Raw genomic sequence first — 22,135 nt, forward strand, 5'->3', positions numbered from 1 at the left:
ACCTTTTGTGTGTCTGGTGAGCTGAGTCAGCCATAAGCCACACAGGCACTGTGCCAGTCTCCAATACTTGATGCCAGTCCAAGTGGCGGACTGGAAAGTGGAATTGTGTGGGCGGCACAGTGGAGAGATGGTTGCACAAACTGATGCTCCTTTTCCCTGCACACCATTTTCTCTATTAATGATAACTCATGCAAGCAGGCAAATTCTTTTCTTTTTTAGCTGGTTGCAAGAGACTTGTATCAAAGAGTTTTGCTTATTATAATTGGCAATACTGTTGTTATTAGTAATATTTGGTCACACCGTTTGGATATTTGAAAGCCCAATATCATTTTGTATTGCTGTGGTTCTGAAGCCAAGCGGCATGGCAATCTTGGAGTACATGTCTTAAGTAATCAAGTTTTCATTTGGTGTAAGAAAAAGGGTAAGAAAATTGTAGTTAGGAAAAACATGCCAGACTTCATTCAGTTATTTTGCAGTGCTGCTGTCACCTAGCTGCACCGATTTTTCTTTTATTTATTTTTAAATATTGATTAGGTCCAAGATCAGCTTGATACACTGAAAAATGAAGAAGAACAAAGGGACAAATTAACTTCAGAAAGGTAAGAGGTCGAAGCAGGCATAGGCTTTGCAAGGCCCAGTGCAAGAGGAAGGGAGGAAGATTCTCAATAAATCAACCAAGAGTTCCCACCTTTTTTAGCTGGGAGAAGAGATGCAGAGAAAGGAGCAGCGGACTGAGATCCTCTCTTTTCCCACTTGGTTGGAGGGATGGGGCACATGGAGAATTTGGAGGCAGCGGATCAGTGCTACAACTTGGCCAATACCCATGTTGTGTGACTAGTGCTGCAGTCATCAAGGGGAGAGTACTGTTGGGGCATAGCCTCAGAGACTTAGCATTGAGGGACTCTGATGGCATAGCTGCCTGAAAAAGGGCCACTGGATGGATGGAAAGTTGTGAGGGATGCATAGGAAACAGAATGATGTGGCTCTGTCTTCCTAATATGCTGTGTAGGGAAGACTTCTCCTTTGTGGGCTGGGAGGTTGTGCCCACCTGGCAACAAATAAAAAGAAGAAGAAGAAAATACAGTCTGAGAGTGGTGTGTTAACAGTTAGTGCCCTAGCAGTGGTGCACCAGCTGGTAACCTCCAGGCTAGATACTGGAATGTCCTCTATGAAGGGCTGCCTTTGTACATAGACCAGGAATTTCAGTTTGTCCAAAATGCCGCAGCCAGATTGGTCTCCGGAGTAACTTGAAGAGACCATATTATGCCTGTTCTTAAACAGTTGCACTGACAACTGGTATGTTTCCAGGCAAAATGTAACGTGTTGGTTTTTAGCTTTAAAGCTCTGGGTGGCTTAGGCCTGGGTTCCCTGAGAGAGCACCAGTCTCTGCAGCATCTCCGCTGCTTATTAAGATCATCAGGAGAGGATGGCATGCAGAACCAGCATGGCTTCTGCAAAGGTAAATCTTGCCTCACGAACCTTTTGGAGTTCTTTGAGAGTGTCAACAAGTGTGTGGATGAAGGTGATCCAGTTGACATAGTATACCTGGACTTCCAAAAAGCTTTCGACAGAGTTCCTCATCAAAGACTCCTGAGGAAACTTAGCGGTCATGGGATAAGGGGACAAGTACATATGTGGATTGCTAACTGGTTGAAGGACAGGAAACAGAGAGTAGGTATAAATGGAGAGTTTTCACAATGGAGGGAAATAAGACGTGGGGTCCCCCAGGGATCTGTACTGGGACCGGTGCTTTTTAATTTATTAATAAATGATCTAGAAGTAGGGGTAAGCAGCGAGGTGGCCAGATTTGCAGATGGTACCATACTCTTTCGGGTAGTGAAACCCAAAACAGATTGTGAGGAACTCCAAAAGGATCTCTCCAAACTAGGGGAGTAGGCGACAAAATGGCAAATGTGGTTCAGTGCTAGCAAGTGTAAAGTGATGCACATTGGAGCGAAACCCCCCAACTTCAAGTATATGTTGCTGGGATCTCCGCTGTCAGAGACTGACCAGGAGAGGGATCTTGGGGTTGTGGTGGACAGCTCATTTAAAGTGTCAACTCAATGTGCGGCAGCTGTGAAAAAGGCCAGTTCCATGCTAAGGATCATTAGGATGGGAATTGAAAATAAAACTGCTAATATTATAATGCCCTTATACAAAACTATGGTGTGGCCACACCTGGAGTACTGCATACAATTCTGGACACCACATCTAAAAAAGGACATTGTGGAACTGGAAAAGGTGCAGAAGAGGGCAACCAAGATAATCAGGGGCCTAGAGCACCTTTCTTATGAGGCAAGGCTACAACACCTGGGGCTTTTTAGTTTAGAAAAAAGACGACTGCGGGGAGACATGATAGAGGTCTATAAAATCATGCATGGTGTGGAGAAAGTGGATAGAGAGAAAGTCTTCTCCCTCTCCCATAACACTAGAACCGGAGGTCATCCCATGAAATTGATTACCAGGAAATTTAGGACCAGCAAACGGAAGTATTTTTTCACACAATGCATAATCCACTTGTGGAATTATCTGCCACAAGATGCGGTGACAGCCAACAACCTGGATGGCTTTAAGAGGGACATAAATAACTTCATGGAGGAGAAGTCTATCAACAGCTACTAGTCAGAGGGCCACCTCCAGCCTCAAGGCAGGATGCCTCTGAGTACCAGTTGCAGGGGAGTAACAGCAGGAGAGAGGGCACGCCCTCAACTCCTGCCTGTGACTTCCAGCAGCATCTGGTGGGCCGCTGTGTGAAACAGGATGCTGGACTAGATGGGCCCAATCCAGCAGGGCTGTTCTTATGTTCTTATGTCCGTCTTCGGATGCCACCAGTTCATCTGATATTAACTTGGTTTCAGACCTTCTCAGTAGTCACCCCAGGTTGAGGAATGTGCTCCCCATGAGTATAAGAGTTTTATCATCTTTGGGGGCCTTCAAGAGAGCCATAAAGACCCATAACGGTTTTTTCACCCTGGTTTTTAATAATATTTAACTGGTTTTAAATAGTTTTAAAATGAGTTTTATGTTAATTTCTTAACTACTTTTATTTTATGTTTTATGTTAATACTTTAAATGGTTTGAATTTTAAAATGTGAACTGCCCTGAACCATGTTATGAAGGGTGGAATATAAATGAAATAAATAAAATAAAATAATTTATAACCAATGGTTCTTTGATGTGGTCTCTGTGTTTTACATGAATGGGCTTTGCGTCTGCACAGAGACCACGTCGGAGATGCTCCAAACTCCTATCTCTTCTAAGTGTTTTGGCAGCACTCCCCTCCTGATGATGTGTGCATGTGTCTGCTTTCCCTCCTTCAGTCTTTCTTTGTCCTCTGACAGATCAACATCATTGTGAGTTGCTCTGAGCTTCCAAAAAAACACCTTTTAGTTTCTCCTTTATTATCTCCTCTCTTATTTACTCTTTCTCTACTATTTTTTCGTTGTTTCATGTTCCCCCTTTAATCCTTTTGCATTTTTCTTCATGCCCCCCTCCCCCAGCACCCCGTTGGGGGAGGCCTCTCTGATTGCCGGTACCCTATGGCCAGCAGGGTTTTTTCCCTGGACTCACAGGAGACCATGCATCATTGCCTTTACTCTCTGATGTCCGACTGGCACAGGTGTTTTATGTACACCGCACCGTGGCATGGAGACAGTCTCAGTTTCTATTTGTCACCCATGCCGGCCCCAACCATGTAAACTCTATCCTGATGGGTTGTCAGGACCATATAACTATGACATGCTTTGACCAAGAAGGAGCTGCCCTCCTTCATTAAGGCACATTCCACTACAGTGAGCACCACTTCCGTCACTTTTGACAGAGCAGTCCCATTGGAGGTCATCTGTCAAGCAACAACTTTGTTGTTTCCTTGTTCTTTTATGCACCACTATGTCCTAGATGTGCACGCCCACAGGGATGCTTCCTTTGGCACAGTGGTTCTACAATCACTCTTTGCATGATCACCCACCTCCAGGTAAAGAACATCCAGGGTATCGCTCTGTGTAAAGCACAGAGACCACGTTGAAGAACAACAGGTTGCTTACCTGTAGCTTTTGTTCTTCTAGCGGTCATCTGTGCTCTTACATGCCCTCCCATCCCTCCCTCTATAGTTCTTCATGCTGGTGGACTCAGGGACTGAAGGAGGGAAGGCAGGCACATGCATACATCACCAGGAGGAGAGGGGCTACCACCAAGACACTTAGAAGAGATAGGAGCTTGGAGAATATCTAATGTGGTCTCTGTGCAGGTGCAAAGCCTGTTCATGTAAGAGCACATATGATCACCAGAAGAACAAAAGTTACAGGTAAGCAACCTGTTGTTTTATTTTTCCCAGTGCCAGACTGTCTCTCTTTCAGACTGCAGCAGGGAGTGGGAAGGGATGAAAGTCTATAGTCATTCCACTAAACCAGGGTGGTTCAACCTTTTTTAAAAAACAAGTGCACCCTTTTTGTCTCTAGTGGTTAGAGTGCTGGACTAGGACTGGGGAGATGAAACTAGCTGGGTGACTCTGGGCCAGTCACTTCTCTCTCAGCCTAACCTACTTCACAGGGTTGTTGTGAAAGAGAAACTCAAGTATGTAGTGCACCGCTCTGGGCTCCTTGGAGGAAGAGCGGGATATAAATGAAGTAGTAGTAGTAGTAGTAGTAGTAGTAATAATAATAATAAATAATATATTTTCCTGTATTTTTTCTTGTTTAATATTATTGTACAGTTGTGTGATGTAAGGTAGACTGCTTTAATTATAATAATAATTCTACAGAATCTAATAATTCTAAACCACCATTTTTGGAAGGGTGTTATAGAAATTGAATTAATAATAATAATAATAACAACAACCTTAAGCATATTAAAATTAAAAATCTTAAAAAATAAACGATCAAAAACTATCCAAAAATAATCCATAGAAAATGCAAAATAAATACCACACTTGTGAAATTGGCTTAAGACTAAGTCATTCCAGTTTTGAATATTTTTCTTCATTTTTTTACAAATTGGCTTCTGAGGGTTTTGTTCTTTAGAAGGTTGTCCCAGTGGAGATCCTGTAGAGAGTGTGAGAGCAGGGTCAGAGGAGCAGAGAGGAAGAGAGAAGGAAGAGTAAAGAGAGTGAATGGAGTTGTTTCTTAATAAAGTTCTTAATGAAACCTACAAAAGACACTTTGTGTTTACAAGGGAGGCAGATACAAAACTTTTCCTCGCTGGCCCCCTCTCTGGGAGACACAGCTGTTAGCTGCCATCACCACTTCTTCCTGTGTGTTAAATACTCTTCCCCAGCCTGTGCATTATTGAGATAACCTACCTGGTTTCCATGAAGAATGTCCCTGTTCTCAGGATCTGTTTTTGTTGTAAATCACCCAGAGACATAAGTTTTGGGCGGTGTAAAAATATGTTAAACAAGTAAGTAAGTAAATAAATAAATAAATAAATAAATTCCTTTCCCTCAGGCTCAGCCATTGCTCCAGCAACTGGTAGGGCCTGTTGGAGCACACAGTGTCAGGTCACGTTGTCTTCCAGCTCAGACAGCATCTCCTTCTTCATGGGTTCTGCTCTTCTCCAGCTGTTCCAAGAGTGTGATGTTGGGTCTCTTACCTGAAGAAAGGAGAGGGGGCACAGTAGTTCTGTGTGTTCCTTATTACTCTTTTAAGTACCTCCCGGGCTTACGCATACCCCTGGTTGACAACCACTGTACTAATCAATAATTTTGTTCTTCTCCTTTCTGTTCTTTTCTCAGATTTGAGCAAAGAACAAAATGAGCAGCAGAAAGCACCCTGATAAATTTCACTGAGGAGCAGAATATAAATAAATACAGCAAGCAGCAAAACTAAAAGAACATAAATTAAGAACAAAGCACAGCTGAGTCAAAAATATCTTCAGCCCCCGCAAAATACTTTCTGGAACAACTGAACCTCAATGAGGTGTCAAAAAGAAAATGTAGAGGAGGTTAGGTGGGCTTCTGTAAGAAAGGCATTCCATAATATTAGCACCAGGGAGTGATTTGCACATGGCTTCATGCTGCGGGGTAAATGTTGAGCGAAGCCACTTCAAATTACACTCATGGTATTGAGGGAAGCAGTCCCTCCCCTCTGTTTTTGTTTGTTTGTTTTTGGAAGTTCACATGGCATGCCTCCATGTTTTCATTCTAGCCAAGTGGGGGCGGGGGGGGGGGGCAGAGGAGATTACTAAAGAGCTAGTTCTGCATTTCAAAGACAGTATCCCTCTTATCATGTTAATGATTCTACGTCAGTGCCTTTCCCTGTTTGCTCCAGTGTTTTCAGAAAAAGTAGCTTAAAACCAGCATTTTAAAAACCCGGAAATAACTCTAGATAAGCTAGAATTTGCAAGTCAAAGCCCAATTTGTGTGTGGAGTGGGTCCAAGGATCTCGAAGGGACTTCTGGGTGAGTTTGGCTGGTGTGTGAACTCACACACTCTCTTTTGAAGGCAATTCGAGGTAGAAGCCCTGTCTGTGAAGCCCCCAGGTGAGAAGGACCTGCTCCTTATGCTTATCTGCTGAACCTCTGACAGCAGGGCAACATTCAATGTCAGATGTTTGTTTATTTAATTTATATACCACCCATCCAAAAATAGCTCAGGGTGGTGCAAAGTAAAAAATAAAACTATTTAAAATATCAACATAAAACATAAACTAATAATAGTAACATAAAACCCATTAAAATCACTTAACTTTTTTTATGTTGATATTTTAAATGGTTTTATTTTTGACTTTTAACCCCAGACTGAAAAGGTGGATTTTTATGGCTCTCTTGAAAGCCTTCAGAGATGATAACCCTCTTTTATTCATGAGGAGTATATTCCACAACTCAGAGGTGACAACTGAGAAGCCCTGAGTTCTCAAAAGAGAGAACTTTCTTTGGAGAACTGATGGCACCCAAAGACAGACCTCTCCTCTTGATCTTAATGAACTGTAGGGATCTTGCAGAGACAGGCACTCTCTCAGGTAACCTGGGCTTAAGCCGTTCAGGCCTTTAATTGTAATAATTCGTACTATATGTTTCCAGCCTGGAAAAAACCCAGCAGCCAGTATAACTCTTTAAGAACAGGCAAAATATGATCTCCCCAGGCCACCCTGAAGACCAATCTGGCTGCTGCAGATTGGACTAACTAAAGTTCCTGGACTATGTGTAAAGGTAGCCCTATGTAGAGCACATTGCAGTAGTCCAACCAGGAGGTTACTAGCTGATGCACCACTGTTTTGAGACCATTCTCTTAAAAGAACGGGAGGTTTTATATAAGCTGAAGCTGATAAAAAGCACTTGGCCATAGCCTCAGCCTGAGACACCACAGTGAGACCAGGATCCGGGAGCATTCCCAAAGTACCTGTTATTTCTGGGGGAGTGTAATCCCATTTACAGGTGAAACTCTAAAAATTAGAATATCGTGCAAAAGTTCATTAATTTCAGTAATGCAAATTAAAAGGTGAAACTGATATATGAGATAGACGCATTAAATGCAAAGCGAGATAAGTCAAGCCTTAATTTGTTATAATTGTGATGATCATGGCGTACAGCTCATGAGAACCCCAAATCCACAATCCCAGAAAATTAGAATATTGTGAAAAGGTTCAACAGTCTAGGCTCCAGGTGTCCCACTCCAATCAGCTAATCAATCCATAACACCTGCAAAGGGTTCCTGAGCCTTTAAATGGTCTCTCAGTCTGGTTCATTAGGAATCACAATCATGGGAAAGACTGCTGACTTGACAGTTGTGCAGAAAACCATCATTGACACCCTCCATAAGGAGGGAAAGCCTCAAAAGGTAATTACAAAAGAAGTTGGATGTTCCCAAAGTGCTGTATCAAAGCACATTAATAGAAAGTTATGTGGAAGGGAAAAGTGTGGAAGAAAAAGGTGCACAAGCAGCAGGGATGACCGCAGCCTGGAGAGGATTGTCAGGAAAAGGCCATTCAAAAGTGTTGGGGACTTTCACAAGGAGTGGATTGAGGCTGGAGTTAGTGCATCAAGAGCCACCACACACAGACGGATCCTGGACATGGGCTTCAAATGTCGTATTCCTCTTGTCAAGCCGCTCTTGAACAACAAACAACGTCAGAAGCGTCTTACCTGGGCTCAAGAAAAAAAGAACTGGTCTGTTGCTCAGTGGTCCAAAGTCCTCTTTTCTGATGAGAGCAACTTTTGCATCTCATTTGGAAACCAAGGACCCAGAGTCTGGAGGAAGAATGGAGAGGCACACAATGCAAGATGCTTGGTGTCCAGTGTGAAGTTTCCACAGTCTGTGTTGATTTGGGGAGCCATGTCATCTGCTGGTGTTGGTCCACTGTGCTTCATTAAGTCCAGGGTCAATGCAGCCATCTATCAGGAGATTTTGGAGCACTTCATGCTTCCTTCCGCAGACGAGCTGTATGGGGATGCTGACTTCATTTTCCAGCAGGACTTGGCACCTGCCCACACTGCCAAAAGTACCAAAACCTAGTTCAGTGACCATGGGATTACTGTGCTTGATTGGCCAGCAAACTCGCCTGACCTGAACCCCATAGAGAATCTATGGGGCATTGCCAAGAGAAGGATGAGAGACATGAGACCAAACAATGCAGAAGAGCTGAAGGCCGCTATTGAAGCATCCTGGTCTTCCATAACACCTCATCAGTGCCACAGGCTGATAGCATCCATGCCACGCCGCATTGAGGCAGTAATTGCTGCAAAAGGGGCCCAAACCAAGTACTGAATACATATGCATGCTTATACTTTTCAGAGGTCCGATATTGTTCTATTGACAACCCTTGTTTTATTGGTTTCATGTAATATTCTAATTTTCTGGGATTGTGGATTTGGGGTTCTCATGAGCTGTACGCCATGATCATCACAATTATAACAAATTAAGGCTTGACTTATCTCGCTTTGCATGTAATGCGTCTATCTCATATCAGTTTCACCTTTTAATTTGCATTACTGAAATTAATGAACTTTTGCACGATATTCTAATTTTTCAAGTTTCACCTGTAGAACAGGAGATTCTATCCCATCCTCTGGATTACAACCACCCCAGCGATTATCTCCATCTTGGTTGGATTCAGTTTCATTTTATTACCCCTCATCCAGCCCACTACTGCCTGTAGGCAGGCAGTTGGGAGATAATGCAATTTCCTGATAATGAGGTCATGGGCAGATAGATTTGGGTGTCATCAGCATGCTAATAGCGCCCAGCACCAAATCTCCTGATTACCTCACCCAGCGGTTTCATGTAGATTTTAAAAACATATTGGTGGTAGAATGGAGCCCTGAGAGACTCCATATAACAGCTTGCATTTTGAAGAGCAACTGTCACCAAGTGCCACCATCTGAAATCTACCTGAGAGATAGGAGTGGAACCACTGCAAGGCAGTGCCTCCTTGATCCATCAGGTGATCCAGAAGGATACCATGGCTGATGGTTTCAAAAGCTGATGAAAGATCAAGAAGAATAAACAGAGTCACATTCCCTCTGTCAGTTCCCTAGTGAAAGTAATCTGTTAGGCCAACCAAGGCCATCTCATAACCTGCCCTAAAACCAGTTTGAAATCGGTCTAAATAATCTACTTCCTCCAAGATCACTTGGAGCTGGTTAGCCACCACCCTCTCAATCATCTTGCCCAGCCATTGGAGGTTGGAGACCAGCCTTTCATTATTCATCACCAAGGGATCAAGGGCAGACTTCTTAAGAAGCAGACTAACCATTACCTCCTTCAAATAAGGAGGGATTGTCTCCTCCCTCAGTGAGGCATTAATTATGTCAACTAGGCCATCTCCAATAACCTCCCTGCAAGACGAAATGAGCCATTTGGGGCAAGAATCCAAAGAACAGGTGGTGTGTTGTCCTGCTCCAAGCAGTTTGTCCACATCCTCAGGAGTCGCAGATTGAACCAGTCTAATCCTACAAGAGGAACTGTTGGACACCCTCATAATTGATCCTGCAGCAGTACTGGGGTCCAGATCGGTCCAGATGTGAGAGATTTTATCCACAAAAATCTCATTAAAAGCATCACAGTGAGTCTCCAGAAGCAGATTTGAAATTGGAGGGGGTCTCTCTACCCAGAATAGCTCTACTGGACATGAACTTGCGGAAGCAATACGTGCAAAATAAAATTGCTTCTTTGCTGCGCGTATTTCCACAGCATAGGCCTTCAAATGGGCTCTCGATCAGATGTGGATTGTGCATAGGAAAATGCATATGGGAGATCCTTCAAGTGCCTCAGTCCCAAGCAATTTAGGAAAAGGGGGTGCAGTGTTAGCACTTTGGCTCCAGATTTGGACTGTGCTACTTCCACTGATAAGTCTAGTCCATTTGGACTGGCAGTGTTTATCACAAGGGTTGTTCGAACAATATCCAAATGGGTTGTGGAAGTCAGCTTTGCTGCTTCAATGCACCCAGTGCTCCTAAAGCCCTCTAGGTGCTTCCAGATGGAAAAATACTCTAAAAATGGAAGTTGTTTTAGGTTATCCATGCCCTTTCCAGAAGACATGCTTCCCTGATATGCAGTTTTTCAGTACTGCCTGCGGGCCACTTGCTGCCAACTAGGGATGAGCATGAATCGATTTGGTGCAGCCCAAATAATTGTTTCAGCGGGGTGAGGAGTGGTACCTTTAAGCAGGAGTAAAGCAGGTCCTTTCCTGCTCGTCTGCCGCCCCGCCACTTTTCCGGGCGTGGCACTGTGCTGCTCAGAAGTCCACCCACTGCTGCAAGGCTTCACCAAGCAGCCTGCACGTGGCAGGAGGATGCATATGGCCACCGGCGGCCATGTGTGTGGTGAGTATAGTGTTGCTGACCATGCACATGGCCACCATGTATGTGCAGTGGCTATTTGCATTCCACCACCACGTGTAGGCTGCTGGGTGAAGCCCCGTGGCTGTGCGTGGACTTCTGAGCGGCGCACCCATTGGCAGAAAATGGCCAGCAGATGCTGCTGCAAAATTACACATTGGGAAAGCATGTCATCTGGACTAGGGATAAATAAGCAAACTGAGTTTTCTCTTCTGGGAACGCCCACAATCTGGATATTCTCAAAAGACTGAACTAAGAAATATCTAGATACTCTGATGATGACTTCAAGCATTTTGTTCATGTGTTTTCTTGCTTTGCAGAAACAAAGGAAGATTGGAGGCTCAAAAGGTTAGTATTGTTATTTGGTCAGATTCTTTGACTTATCCAGGAAAATTTCCAGCATCTGTGTGGCTATCTTCCTTTGTATGCATGCATACATACATACTGGAAAGTAGACTATGAAATGACTATGCTATACATGGATTCTATCAAGATAAAGCTCCTGTCTTACTTGTGGCTTGCCTCTCATTGATATTTATATATGTTCCTCTAATTAAAAGTGATGCATTGAGCCATATGGCAGGTTAGATATTTAGAAAAAATAAAAATGTTAAAAGTTCAGGAATTCAAAAGAAGAGTAATTCTGAAGTTGGATATAGGAGAGTAGAACAATTAAACTAGATGGAAGTGGACTTGAGCAGGAATATGGCCTCAGATATTGTGAAGGAACTCTGTGTGTGTCTGTGTCTGTGTGTCTGTCTGTCTGTCTGTCGAGAGGAGAGCTGGTCTTGTGGTAGCAAGCATGACTTGTCCCCATAGCTAAGCAGGGTCTGCCCTGGTTGCATATGAATGGGAGACTTGATGTGTGAGCACTGCAAGATATTCCCCTCAGGGGATGAAGCTGCTCTGGGAAGAGCAGAAGGTTTCAAGTTCCCTCCCTGGCTTCTCCAAGATAGGGCTGAGAAAGATTCCTGCCTGCAACCTTGGAGAAGCTGCTGCCAGTCTGTGAAGACAATACTGAGCTAGATAGACAAATGGTCTGACTCAGTATATGGCAGTTTCCTATGTTCCTATGTAAGTAAAAGGCCACCATATGGGTTTGCCTTGGTTGTGTTCTTTCAGTCCACCTAATCACTGCAAGCTGCATGGCACCTGTAGATGTGGGAAACTTCAGGATGTGCACAGTGATGCAGCCAAATGTGGGGGGAGCTGCCATATTGGTGTAGGAGATCCTGTGCTACTGCAGATCTATTTTCACAGGGCTAATTCAATCTTGCATACACTAATGTAAAACAATCTTCATATGCGAAGGTATCACATCAGAATTCCCACAGGGGGCGCTTGAAGGCACACATCTTCATGTCAACTTCCTCTATCTGAAAAATTTGTCCTGTAGCCTGTGCAGATGTTTGATCGCATTCTCTGTGCACGGAGATCACCATTGCAGCCACAGGTCCAGCCCTTTCTGTTCTCCATGTTTACACTGAAAGGGTTGCGCAGACCTCTCTGTATGTAGACCCCTACACACATAGGCTCCGGTTCCATGATCTGTGTGCGGCAAGGTATAGATGGTGTGAATTGTGCCCATACATGCAGGGGTCGATGCAAGCAGGCCCCTATGCATATGTTCCATTGTATGTGTGAATGAGCTGTGAGGAGAAGTAGGAAGGGACTGCTGCTGAGATCACTTCTCCTTCCCTCCAAACATTGAGCAGAACAATACTGAATGTCTACACATGGTAAGTAAGCTTTCCACATAAAGAGATAGCTGCTAAGTAGGCAAAGAGGCACCTTTTAAATGGATGCCTCTCTTATATTTACCAGCGGGAGAGCAACTATCCTTTTCAACCCAGCACAGTGTCCCTCCAGTGGCTATTGCTGGTGTCTCCCTTGTGTTTCTTTTTGGATTGTGAGCACTTTGGCAACAGGGAATCATCGTCTTCCTATTCTTTATTCTTTTTTCTTGTAAACCACTTTCAGAACTTCTCTGTTAGAAAGTGGTATGTAAATCATCATCATCATCATCTGGAAAGGGGTGCACCTGTGTGAAAGGACTGCGTCAGATGAGTGTTTCCACGTCTGAAATGGCCCTCAGATACTGCTTTCTACACTTGCAGTTTTGTGCTAAGGCACAAGACACTTCCATGCAGGCATACAATGTCCTGATGCCTCTGTCCTAACTGTGTTAGAAGTCACATCACATTCTTAGGATTGCTTTACTCAGGTTGGAGTGCCATACGTTGCTCATGGGGAAGTGGTCATGCAAGGCTTCTACCAGTTGGGTATGCCCACCATTGTTCAATCTACTTTTAGAAAGTTTGTCATGTCACACCCAGGTATAGTCTGAGCCCCCCAGAAGTAGTTGCATTTCTTCACTGCAAATAAGTTGTAAACAGAAACACCAGCAGCCTGCCATAGGTCAAGATTTCATGACAACTGACCCTTAACATCATTGATTACAGCTTAAAACCTAAGGCAGGGGTGTCAAACTGTGGTCCTCCAGCTGTTGTTGGCCTACAACTCCCAACATAGCAATAGCAATAGCCAGTAGCCAAGGATGATGGGAGTTGTAGGCCAACATCTGCAGGAGGGCCACAGTTTGACATCCTGACCTAAGGGTATGTTTTTCACTGATTATAGCTTAAAACTTAAGGGTATGTTTTTGCATCATAAAATTGGCTCAGAGCCCCCTTAATTGGTTCCTAGACTGATTTTGTGATGCATGAAAGCAATGGGCATAGGAGCAGTGAGCAGGAGAGGAGTTTAAAAAATGAATGGATACTTGTTTCAGTTGTATCTTCTATTTTTCCAGCATGGAGATACTTAATGTAGAAGATATCAAACAATTCTCATGTGGTTCACATATATATTTATTTTGTTGCAACTTCTTAGTGAACATATATACAGTAAAATGTGTGAATTTCAGACATTTTTATCTGTATACAGATTTATGCTACTTACCATAAAAGTTCTTTCTGTATAGGAAAAACATTAACAAGTGAAGAAAAATCTGATGCACATATAACCATTTGCTGACCACTTTGTGTGGTTTTCTGATATTTATTACCTATGCATGCCATTAAACATCCTGTGGGTTGATTATGTGGTATGGAAGTATAATGTCGCTCAGGCTGAAGGCTACTGTTAATCAGGAGGACAATGTTTCCTTTGAGACATCCTATCTAATAGGTTTTGGAACTCTCCATAAAGTTCCTGAGATTTTGCTGCCACAAAAGCAATTTACAGACCTTGTGTATGATGAAAGCACTTTTGCCTGTGGTCATGTATGTACCAGCCGCAATATAAAAATCAATAGTCTGGGTAATTTTCCTTTCAGAGGATTTTCCAGAGTTACAACTGTTATTTGAAATGCCTTTACCACTCCTCACAAATCTGAGCGGTGTGACTTCTGGAGTTTCAAAGACAATGAGTTACATCTTCTGGTTTCCTTCCTCCAGAAAATGATACTTCTTCCAGTGCAAGGACCCCTTGCCTCAGAGGAAGCCTTCCTCCAGGGGAAGAGAACTTTTGGATAGAATCCACTGAGAGAATCTGAACAAGATTCCTCCTTTGCAAACATTTCAGCTGCTTCTACTGAAAGATTGTGGTACAAATAAACTATGTAACAATTACCACCACCCCTTGAAACTTTTTTCTTCTGCCTATGTTTCCTTTCCTTATCTCTTCATGTCTTTTTCTTCTTATATCCTTGATTCCTTTAGTTCCTTAAAAAAAAAAATACATTACTTGTGATTTGAGAAGCCCAGAGAAACAAAACAGATATATGCATGTGACTTGATATGCAGAAAAGGAAAAAGGTACAATTTATATTATACACACAGGCAAAGCTGAACATTTCCCCCCATAAGTTGCTAGTAAAGCATGATCTCAAGAAGTTGTTAATGTGATTAGGACAAAAATTAAAATCTGATATATGGGGTTGTATCCATAGAGTTTTTGCCAATACCCTTTATTTATTTAAAATATTTATACCCTGCCCCTCCAGTATACTACTGCCCGGGGCGGCTTTCCCCTTTCTCCTCTGCAGCCTCCTATCTGCCCCCCCGCCTTCTCAAAAAAGTAGTTTTTGAACATTGGTGGACTCTCAGGAACTGATATGGTGGGGTGGGGAGGAGAAAAGGGAAGGAGATCAGCAAAAATGTCACTCCTCCACTCTTGCAAGAACTGAAGTAATTCTTAGGATACAACCCAGTGTCTTCCTCTGCTTGCACATAGGATAAAGGAAGCCAGCAACTAAAAGGAAATATCAAACATTGACATTTCTGGTGTAAATTGATTATATAAGGCCAAAATGATGACTGTTCCAGCATTTTAGGTTACATAGTGAGAGGATGCTATCACAGCCCTTATGAGGATAGCAGATTATGAATCACATCCTGCTTCTTTGCCTAGGGTAGACCTGCATAACTTTTGACTCACCAAGTTGAATATAGCCCACCAGCCATGTAAGGCAGCCCACCAGAGGCTTCATAAATTTTCTGTTCTTACTGCTTTCCTGGCACTGGAAAAACAGGGGATTGTCAAGTACCTGTCAAACCACAATATCTAGTGGGTGGAATGTGTTTGATTCTGTAGGTCACAAGTTGTACATGCCTAGTTGAGGGCATGATTTTGATAGTTTTGGGATGTACACTGTCTTCTCTTAGCTACTGCTACAATTTGATATGAAAGTGAAAAGAGGAAACCTCTATGGAAACACTTTGCATGGTTGGGTTCTTTGCTGCCTACTGTCAATTAGAGCAGCAATGAGCAGAAGATATTTGTTTTCAACACAATTATCTGCTTATACAGTCCATCAATTGGATCTTGATGCTAATTTTAATTGTATTAACTTTTGCTTTTTGCTTTGCAGTTATACTTTAACTGTTGCATGGCAGGCAAAAATTCAACAGGTTGAGCTTTCCCCAGCACTGTACCTCCATGCTAGAAAAAGAGTACCTGTCAGATTAATAATAATCAATGATTGATTAAGTGCCATCAAGTTGGTGTTGACTCATGCACCAAAAACCAAAAAGTCAGTGCTATATGTGTACAGTTCTTAAAAGCATAGGAGCTCTGCCAGATGAAATCCATTGTCAACAATGCAGTATCCAATTTTCAAAAAGGAATTGGGGGATGCAGACCAGTTAGCTTATTGTTCGTGTTGGGTAAATTGTTGGAAAACATACTTAAGAATAAAACTGTTAACATATAGAAGAACAGGCCTTGCTGAAGGAGAACCAGCATGGCTTCTGCAAGGGTAAGTCTTGCCTCACTAACCTTGGAGTTCTTTGAGAGTGTTAAAAGGCAGGTGGATAAAGGTGATCTGGTTGACACAGTATACTTGGACTTTCAGAAGGCTTTTGACAAAGTTCCTCATCAAAGGCTCTTGAGTAAACTTAGCAGTCATGTTTAGTCAGGCTTTTAGTTTATAGTTTTAAAATTTTAGAAATTTTATTTGTATTTTAATTTGTTTTATGGTGTCATTGTTTTAATTGTGTTTTTAGATTGTGAACCACTCAGGGTGGTTCACAGAGTGTATGAGGCAGTATAAAAATGTGTTAAATAGATTAAAAAAAATTAGGAAGGGGACTGAAAATAAAAATGCTAATATTATAATGCCCTTATACAAATTTGGTGTGGCCACATTTGGAGTGCTGTGTACAGTACTGGTTACCATATCTCAAAAAGGACATTATAGAACTGGAAAAAAAGGTGTGGAAAAGGGCAACCAATATGATCAGGGGCCTGGAGCATCTTCCTTTTGAGACAAGGCTACAAGCATCTACATCATCTTTTTAGTGTAGAAAAAAAAGTGACTCTGGAGAGACAAGATAGAGGTCTATAAATTATGCATGATATGGAGAGAGAGAGAGAGAGAGTATGTATTATTTTATTTTATTTTTCTCCCTCTCACAACACTAGAACTAGAGGTCATCCCATGACACCAGGAAATTTAGATATACAAAAGGAAGTACTTTTTTGCATGGTGCATAATTCATCTATGGAATTCACTGCCATGGGATGTGGTGATGTCCACCAGTTTAGATTGCTTTAAGGGGGTCTTAGACAAATTCATGGAAGACAAGTTTATCAGTAGCTACCAGTCTTGTCAGGGGCGTAGGGAGCTTGCCAGCAACCGCAGGACAAGCTCGACCGGCGGCCCCCTTCCCCTATGGTGTCATATGCAGGGGGCACAGTCATCAGCGGCAAGATGGGCAAGCTGCCTGTCTGCCTGTTGCACTGGGCACTTTGTTGCACACTGTTGGGCTCAGGGCAAATGAGTTCTTTCACTGCCCACTGAACTCCATGGTGTGTCAATGAAGTGCCCAGTGCAGCGCACTCAACATGGGGACAGATGAGTGACTCAGCCAGCTCACCGACGGTATGGGGAAAAGCTGGAGCGAGCCTCTGGTGGCCCCGGGAGTGCTTGGGGCCGCTGCAGCCAGGGGCCGCTCATCCCCATGTGCTCAGTTGTGACCATGCACCTGGTCTTGATGGCTATAAGCTACCTCCAGCCTCAGGCAAGATGCCTCTGAATGTCACTTGCAGGGGAGCAACAGCGGGAGAGAGGGCATGCTCTCCGCTCTTGGTTGTGAGGTTCCCAGAGGCATCTGGTGGGCCACTGTGCGGAACAGGATACTGGGCTAGATATGCCTTGGGCCTGACCCAGCAGGGCTATTCTTATGTTCCTGTGCTACGTTTGATATGTGAGTGTTTTATTGCATTTTGTAAAGCACAGTGTGAGAGAAATGTCTCAACACAATGTGTGGTCTCAAACTCACCCACTCCCAGGGTGATATCAGCAAAGGGCCTTTAGGTCTTATCACTGGCCCTGTACTCTAGGTATTGCAAGTCTGTCATATCTGCCTTGAGTTAATTAAGGTCTGGTCTTACCAGCTGTTCTCACTTAAAGCTATGTGTCTTACTCCTGGGCTGCAGAGGCTTTTCCAGAAGGTTCTACTGGAGGCAAGCCACAGTTCTGCACCAGTCCTGCAGTGCCTGCCCGTCCACTCGCTCGCTTGCATGGTGGCCCGCCAGGTGCCTCTGGGAAGCCCACAAGCAGGGCATGTAGGCAAATAGTTTCTCTCCGGCAACTGCTGTACTGGCTCTGAACTTGGAAGTAGCATGGCATAGAAAGACTACATGTTATATAAGGAGCATGGGCTCTTGCTGCTGCTCAAATGGCAGCCCCCAGGTCAAGATCTCCCTAATAACACATATTACAATTTATCTCATTGTGTCCTGATGTTGTAATACAGAACCCTCCCACGCTACCACCTCAGTGACTGGCAGGACTGAGGAAATACTCCTCATAATGTATTTAACATAAACAGCAGGTGGAGCCGGAGCACAAGAATGTGGTTCCAGGAGCCTGTTTTGAATACAGCTAAATCTTAAATCATTTGTTTAATGAGTGATTACAAGTTACACAAGATACAGCTTGAAGGGAAACAAATATTAGGGGAAAGGTTTAACAATCTAGTTAGACTAAAGGACAATGATTTAAAGACATTTTAGAATATTGATTTAATTGGTTTGTAAATTGGGCTTTAATTGAGTTTTAATTTAATCGGGCTTTAATGTTGGTTTAATTACCAACGAAGTCTGATAAGTAGAGAATGTTAGAAATAGCACAGCTCATCCAATCAAGTAGACAAGCGCCATGCATTTTCTGAGGCACAGCGTGAATGGACTTTACAAAACCAAAAACTATAAACAGCACTCTGTTCTGTTCTCTGTTCTTTGGTACTGTTCTATTTTAAGAGCCTTCAGCCATGTGGGAGGGAAGCAGACATCTTGGATAAGGTACACTTTTGAAGGGATATTTGGCACTTGAATAAGGTGTACATAAAATGTTGCAACTCTTCTTGGAGGCACCATAAAGGGGTGTGTGCATGTGCACTTGAAGTTAATAATGTGGGTTAGGATTGTTACATTCAGCAGCTATAGACTTTACTTACAGCATTCCACTTTCAAAGAGCGGTCCTTTAAACTGACTCAGCATTTTATGCTAGGATGCAGAATTCTCCACATGTTTTCTACCATGAGATCATGACAAAGCTCATTAGCATCTCTGCTGGTGGAATTATGGGTGAGCTTGGACCATGTTTCACAGGTTTTCACAACAATCTGGAACTCTGGTTATGTAGGAACCCTAAAATCACTTGGGAAGTAGGGATTCCCGCCCCAATTATTACAAGAAATACGAGCGCTGGAGGGGGACAAGCGGCGGGAGGGGTAAGTAAACCCTCCCCGCCCTTAAAGGAACCCACCCCACAGTGCTGGACTGCAGCTCTGCAGTTCCGTGCACACCCCTATTGGGAAGAGTCAACAGTGTAGCTACTTTCTACACCAGCATTGTCTTTCTGAAGATATTAAGAGCCAGGTTGCATGTTACGTTTAACATGCAAAAAGCAGTTCTTAAACCTGGTTTCTGCACGAATGGGCTTTGCGCCTGTGCAGAGACCTCATCAGAGTTTTTCGAAGCTAAATTTTCTCTCCAGAATTCTGTCAGTAGCCCCACCCCCTCTGGTTATATGTGGCTGCATGCGATTCCCTCCTCAGTCTTTCTTTGTCCACAGACAGATTGACTTTTTTTGAGTGGCTCCGAGCTAAATTCACTTCAAATCGTAAATAATCTCTCCCTCTACTTATTTTCCTCTCCCTCTTTCTATTTTTACTCTTGTTATCTTCCTCTATTAGTTAGTGTGTTTATTTCTTTCGCGTGTCCCCCCCACCCCTTCGGGGCTCAGCATTTTTTCCTTGCTCCCTGATGTTTATGGACAGTAGGGCCACATTCAAATGGTGTGTCTGGTGCAGGGCTAAGATCACCTCCACGTATGAACAGAAACTCTGCCTTTTCTGCCTCTGTGAGGCTCACAAAGTAGACGCCTGCACACATTGTGCTAAGTTTACTAAAAAGGCAAAAAAAAAATCGAGCCTCCCGCTTAACATCTTGGCTTGGGGAGCAGGCACTAAAATCCTCTCAGGCAGCATCTCAGCCTTCAACTATGCAGGCGGTGGCCAACTCTTCCTCGCCAAACTTGGGCTTGCAGCCCTCTAATTTGCCGTCCGATGCATCAGTGCCAGGACCCAAGCTGCCCACAGAGCCTACGGCTCCCGCCTCATCCTCTTCGGGGCAATCCACGTCATCCGAACTGACCACCTCGGTCCCAACGGCTAAGCCCTTGGATTCGATGACAACACCAATTCTAAAAAAGAAGAAGAAAAAGAAGCCAAAGCAGGCATTAGAGGCTACGCAAACCTTAAAATGTTCATTACCACCTGCACCTTCCATAAAGAAGAAGAAATGCAAGCTGACTCCTTCTTCCCATCAGACCTCTAGTCAACAACCATCTGTCGAACCCGAGGACCGATCTCTCAATCCCATACTGGACAAGGACCCGGCAGCTCTCGATCCGGAGTGCATCGATACCAAGGACCCACTCCCTATCGAATCTGAGCCAGAAGACCTCGCTTATGAACCCAAGACCACCTCAGATCCAGACCCTGACTACGATGGGAAGTCCTACGAACCCGACATCGATGCCGAATTCAAAGCTCTTTACCCGCGCTGTCCCTATGCAGACCATAGCCAAACTCGGCGTTCCTAGCATCCAGAGTGCTATTACACAGCTCCTAATAGGCAGCACTGCTACCATGCTAAGCCATCTTATTATTCCAGACAATGGGATCCATATGACACTGCCGGGCATCCCCAGCCTAGAGACCAGTTTTTACATCCCCACTCTTCCCAGCTGGACCAGTGGAATTATATAAGAGTTCATAGAGACCGTTCTAGTTCCCCAATCCACTCCACCAACTAGCAAGGGAAGTACCTCCCCCTCCCAGGGACACTAGACTGACCCGCCATCTACAATCAAACAACCCACAGAAAGCACCGCCTCCATCACTGCGGTCTACATTGCTCTTGCTGCCTAAGGTTCTGTCAAATAACCACCCAACTCAAGACCCCACCTTCCACACAACTTACTCCTATTAATTAAGAGGTCTCCGACACTGGAGAAGACTTGGACCTCCTCAAGGAGGAGGACTCCTCTGACCAAGAATCTGTTTATGAGGACCCAGAGGCCAAGTCCTCACATTGTCTTAATCTCCCTTGGATCATCTCCTCAGCACTTAATATCCAACTAAAAGCTGGGCTCCCCCTTGGATGACTATAAACTTTATGCAGATTACATCTCCCATATGGCTGCTTCCTTAGGAGTGCAACTATCTCAACAGTATCAGCCGGAACCTGATCCTCTTTTTAGCCTAACTGAAGCAGACACACGTGCCCCAGTGCCACTTCCTTTGAACTTAGCTCTTATGGATATCACCAGATCATGTTGGCAAAAACCATCTTCCTTGCTATACCCAACTAAGAAACCTGAAAACTTCTACAGAGTCCATACTCAGGAAAAACAAACTGGAAAATTTCTCCTACAACACCCTACTCCCAACTCAGTAGTGGTTGAATCTTCCTTCTCCAAGAACAGGGGCTGCCCCACTTCTAACTCCCCTGATCAAGGGGGAGGGGGAAGCTAGACACTTTTGGCAGATGGCTTTACTCTATCTCAGCTCTTCACCTGAGAATAGCTAATTCCCAGGCCTATAACGTTCGTTGCAACCACTTTTTCTGGGAGCACCTGGGTCCCTTCCTTGACCACCTTCCTCCTGACAAAAAAGATCAAGCTAAAGTATTCCTCAGGGAATCGGCTCAGTTGGCCAAACAAGAGCTACATGCAGTTAGACATTCTACAGAATGTGCCTCCAAGGTCATGGCCACAGTGGTAGCCATACGTAGACATGCCTGGTTACTCTCCTCAGGCTTAGCCCACAATGACCAGGCATGCATAGAAGACCTTCTGTTTAAATTTAAGGCACTCTTTGGGGAGAAGATGGATGAGACCCTACAAAAGGTCCAATGACTTTGCAATACAACATGCTCGATGAGCTTCCAATCTTCTTCCCCTCGATCCTACCAGCCAGCAAGATGGCATCAACCGCAGTCACAGCGCCCTACTTCACAGATCCACCAGAGTGACTTTTTTTTCGTATATCTCGATACCAACCATACAAGAGATGTATCTCCTTCCCCCTCACCCCAATGCCAGCCCACGCCCAGATCCAGACAGCTGGCCCTCCCAAAACAATGACTCCCTGCCTCGTTGCAGGTGGGGAACCCGTCTGTCCCCCTACCTACCAGCTTGGGAACACATCACTTCAGACTCATGAGTCCTCACCATCATAAGAATCAGATATGCAATAGAATTCTCCTCTCCTCTTCCAGTCAACCCCCCAGTTACCACGAAGGCCACACCCACCCTCCTTTCAGAAATCAAATCATTACTCAACAAAC

At 43.9% G+C, this 22,135-nt stretch overlaps 1 protein-coding gene across 2 annotated transcripts in view; it reads left to right on the forward strand.

Moving 5' to 3' along the window:
* The window catches only part of CCDC170 (coiled-coil domain containing 170), a 91,816-nt gene that overhangs the window by 7,149 nt on the left and 62,532 nt on the right, over nucleotides 1–22,135 (forward strand). For both annotated transcript variants that reach the window (XM_053292660.1, XM_053292650.1), the window contains exons 2-3: nucleotides 535–599; nucleotides 11,091–11,118. In XM_053292660.1, the coding sequence (XP_053148635.1) occupies nucleotides 535–599; nucleotides 11,091–11,118 (93 nt within the window). The remainder of the gene's footprint in view (nucleotides 1–534; nucleotides 600–11,090; nucleotides 11,119–22,135) is intronic.

This window comes from Hemicordylus capensis, chromosome 1 (assembly GCF_027244095.1).
Source record: "Hemicordylus capensis ecotype Gifberg chromosome 1, rHemCap1.1.pri, whole genome shotgun sequence".
NCBI lineage: Eukaryota > Metazoa > Chordata > Lepidosauria > Squamata > Cordylidae > Hemicordylus > Hemicordylus capensis.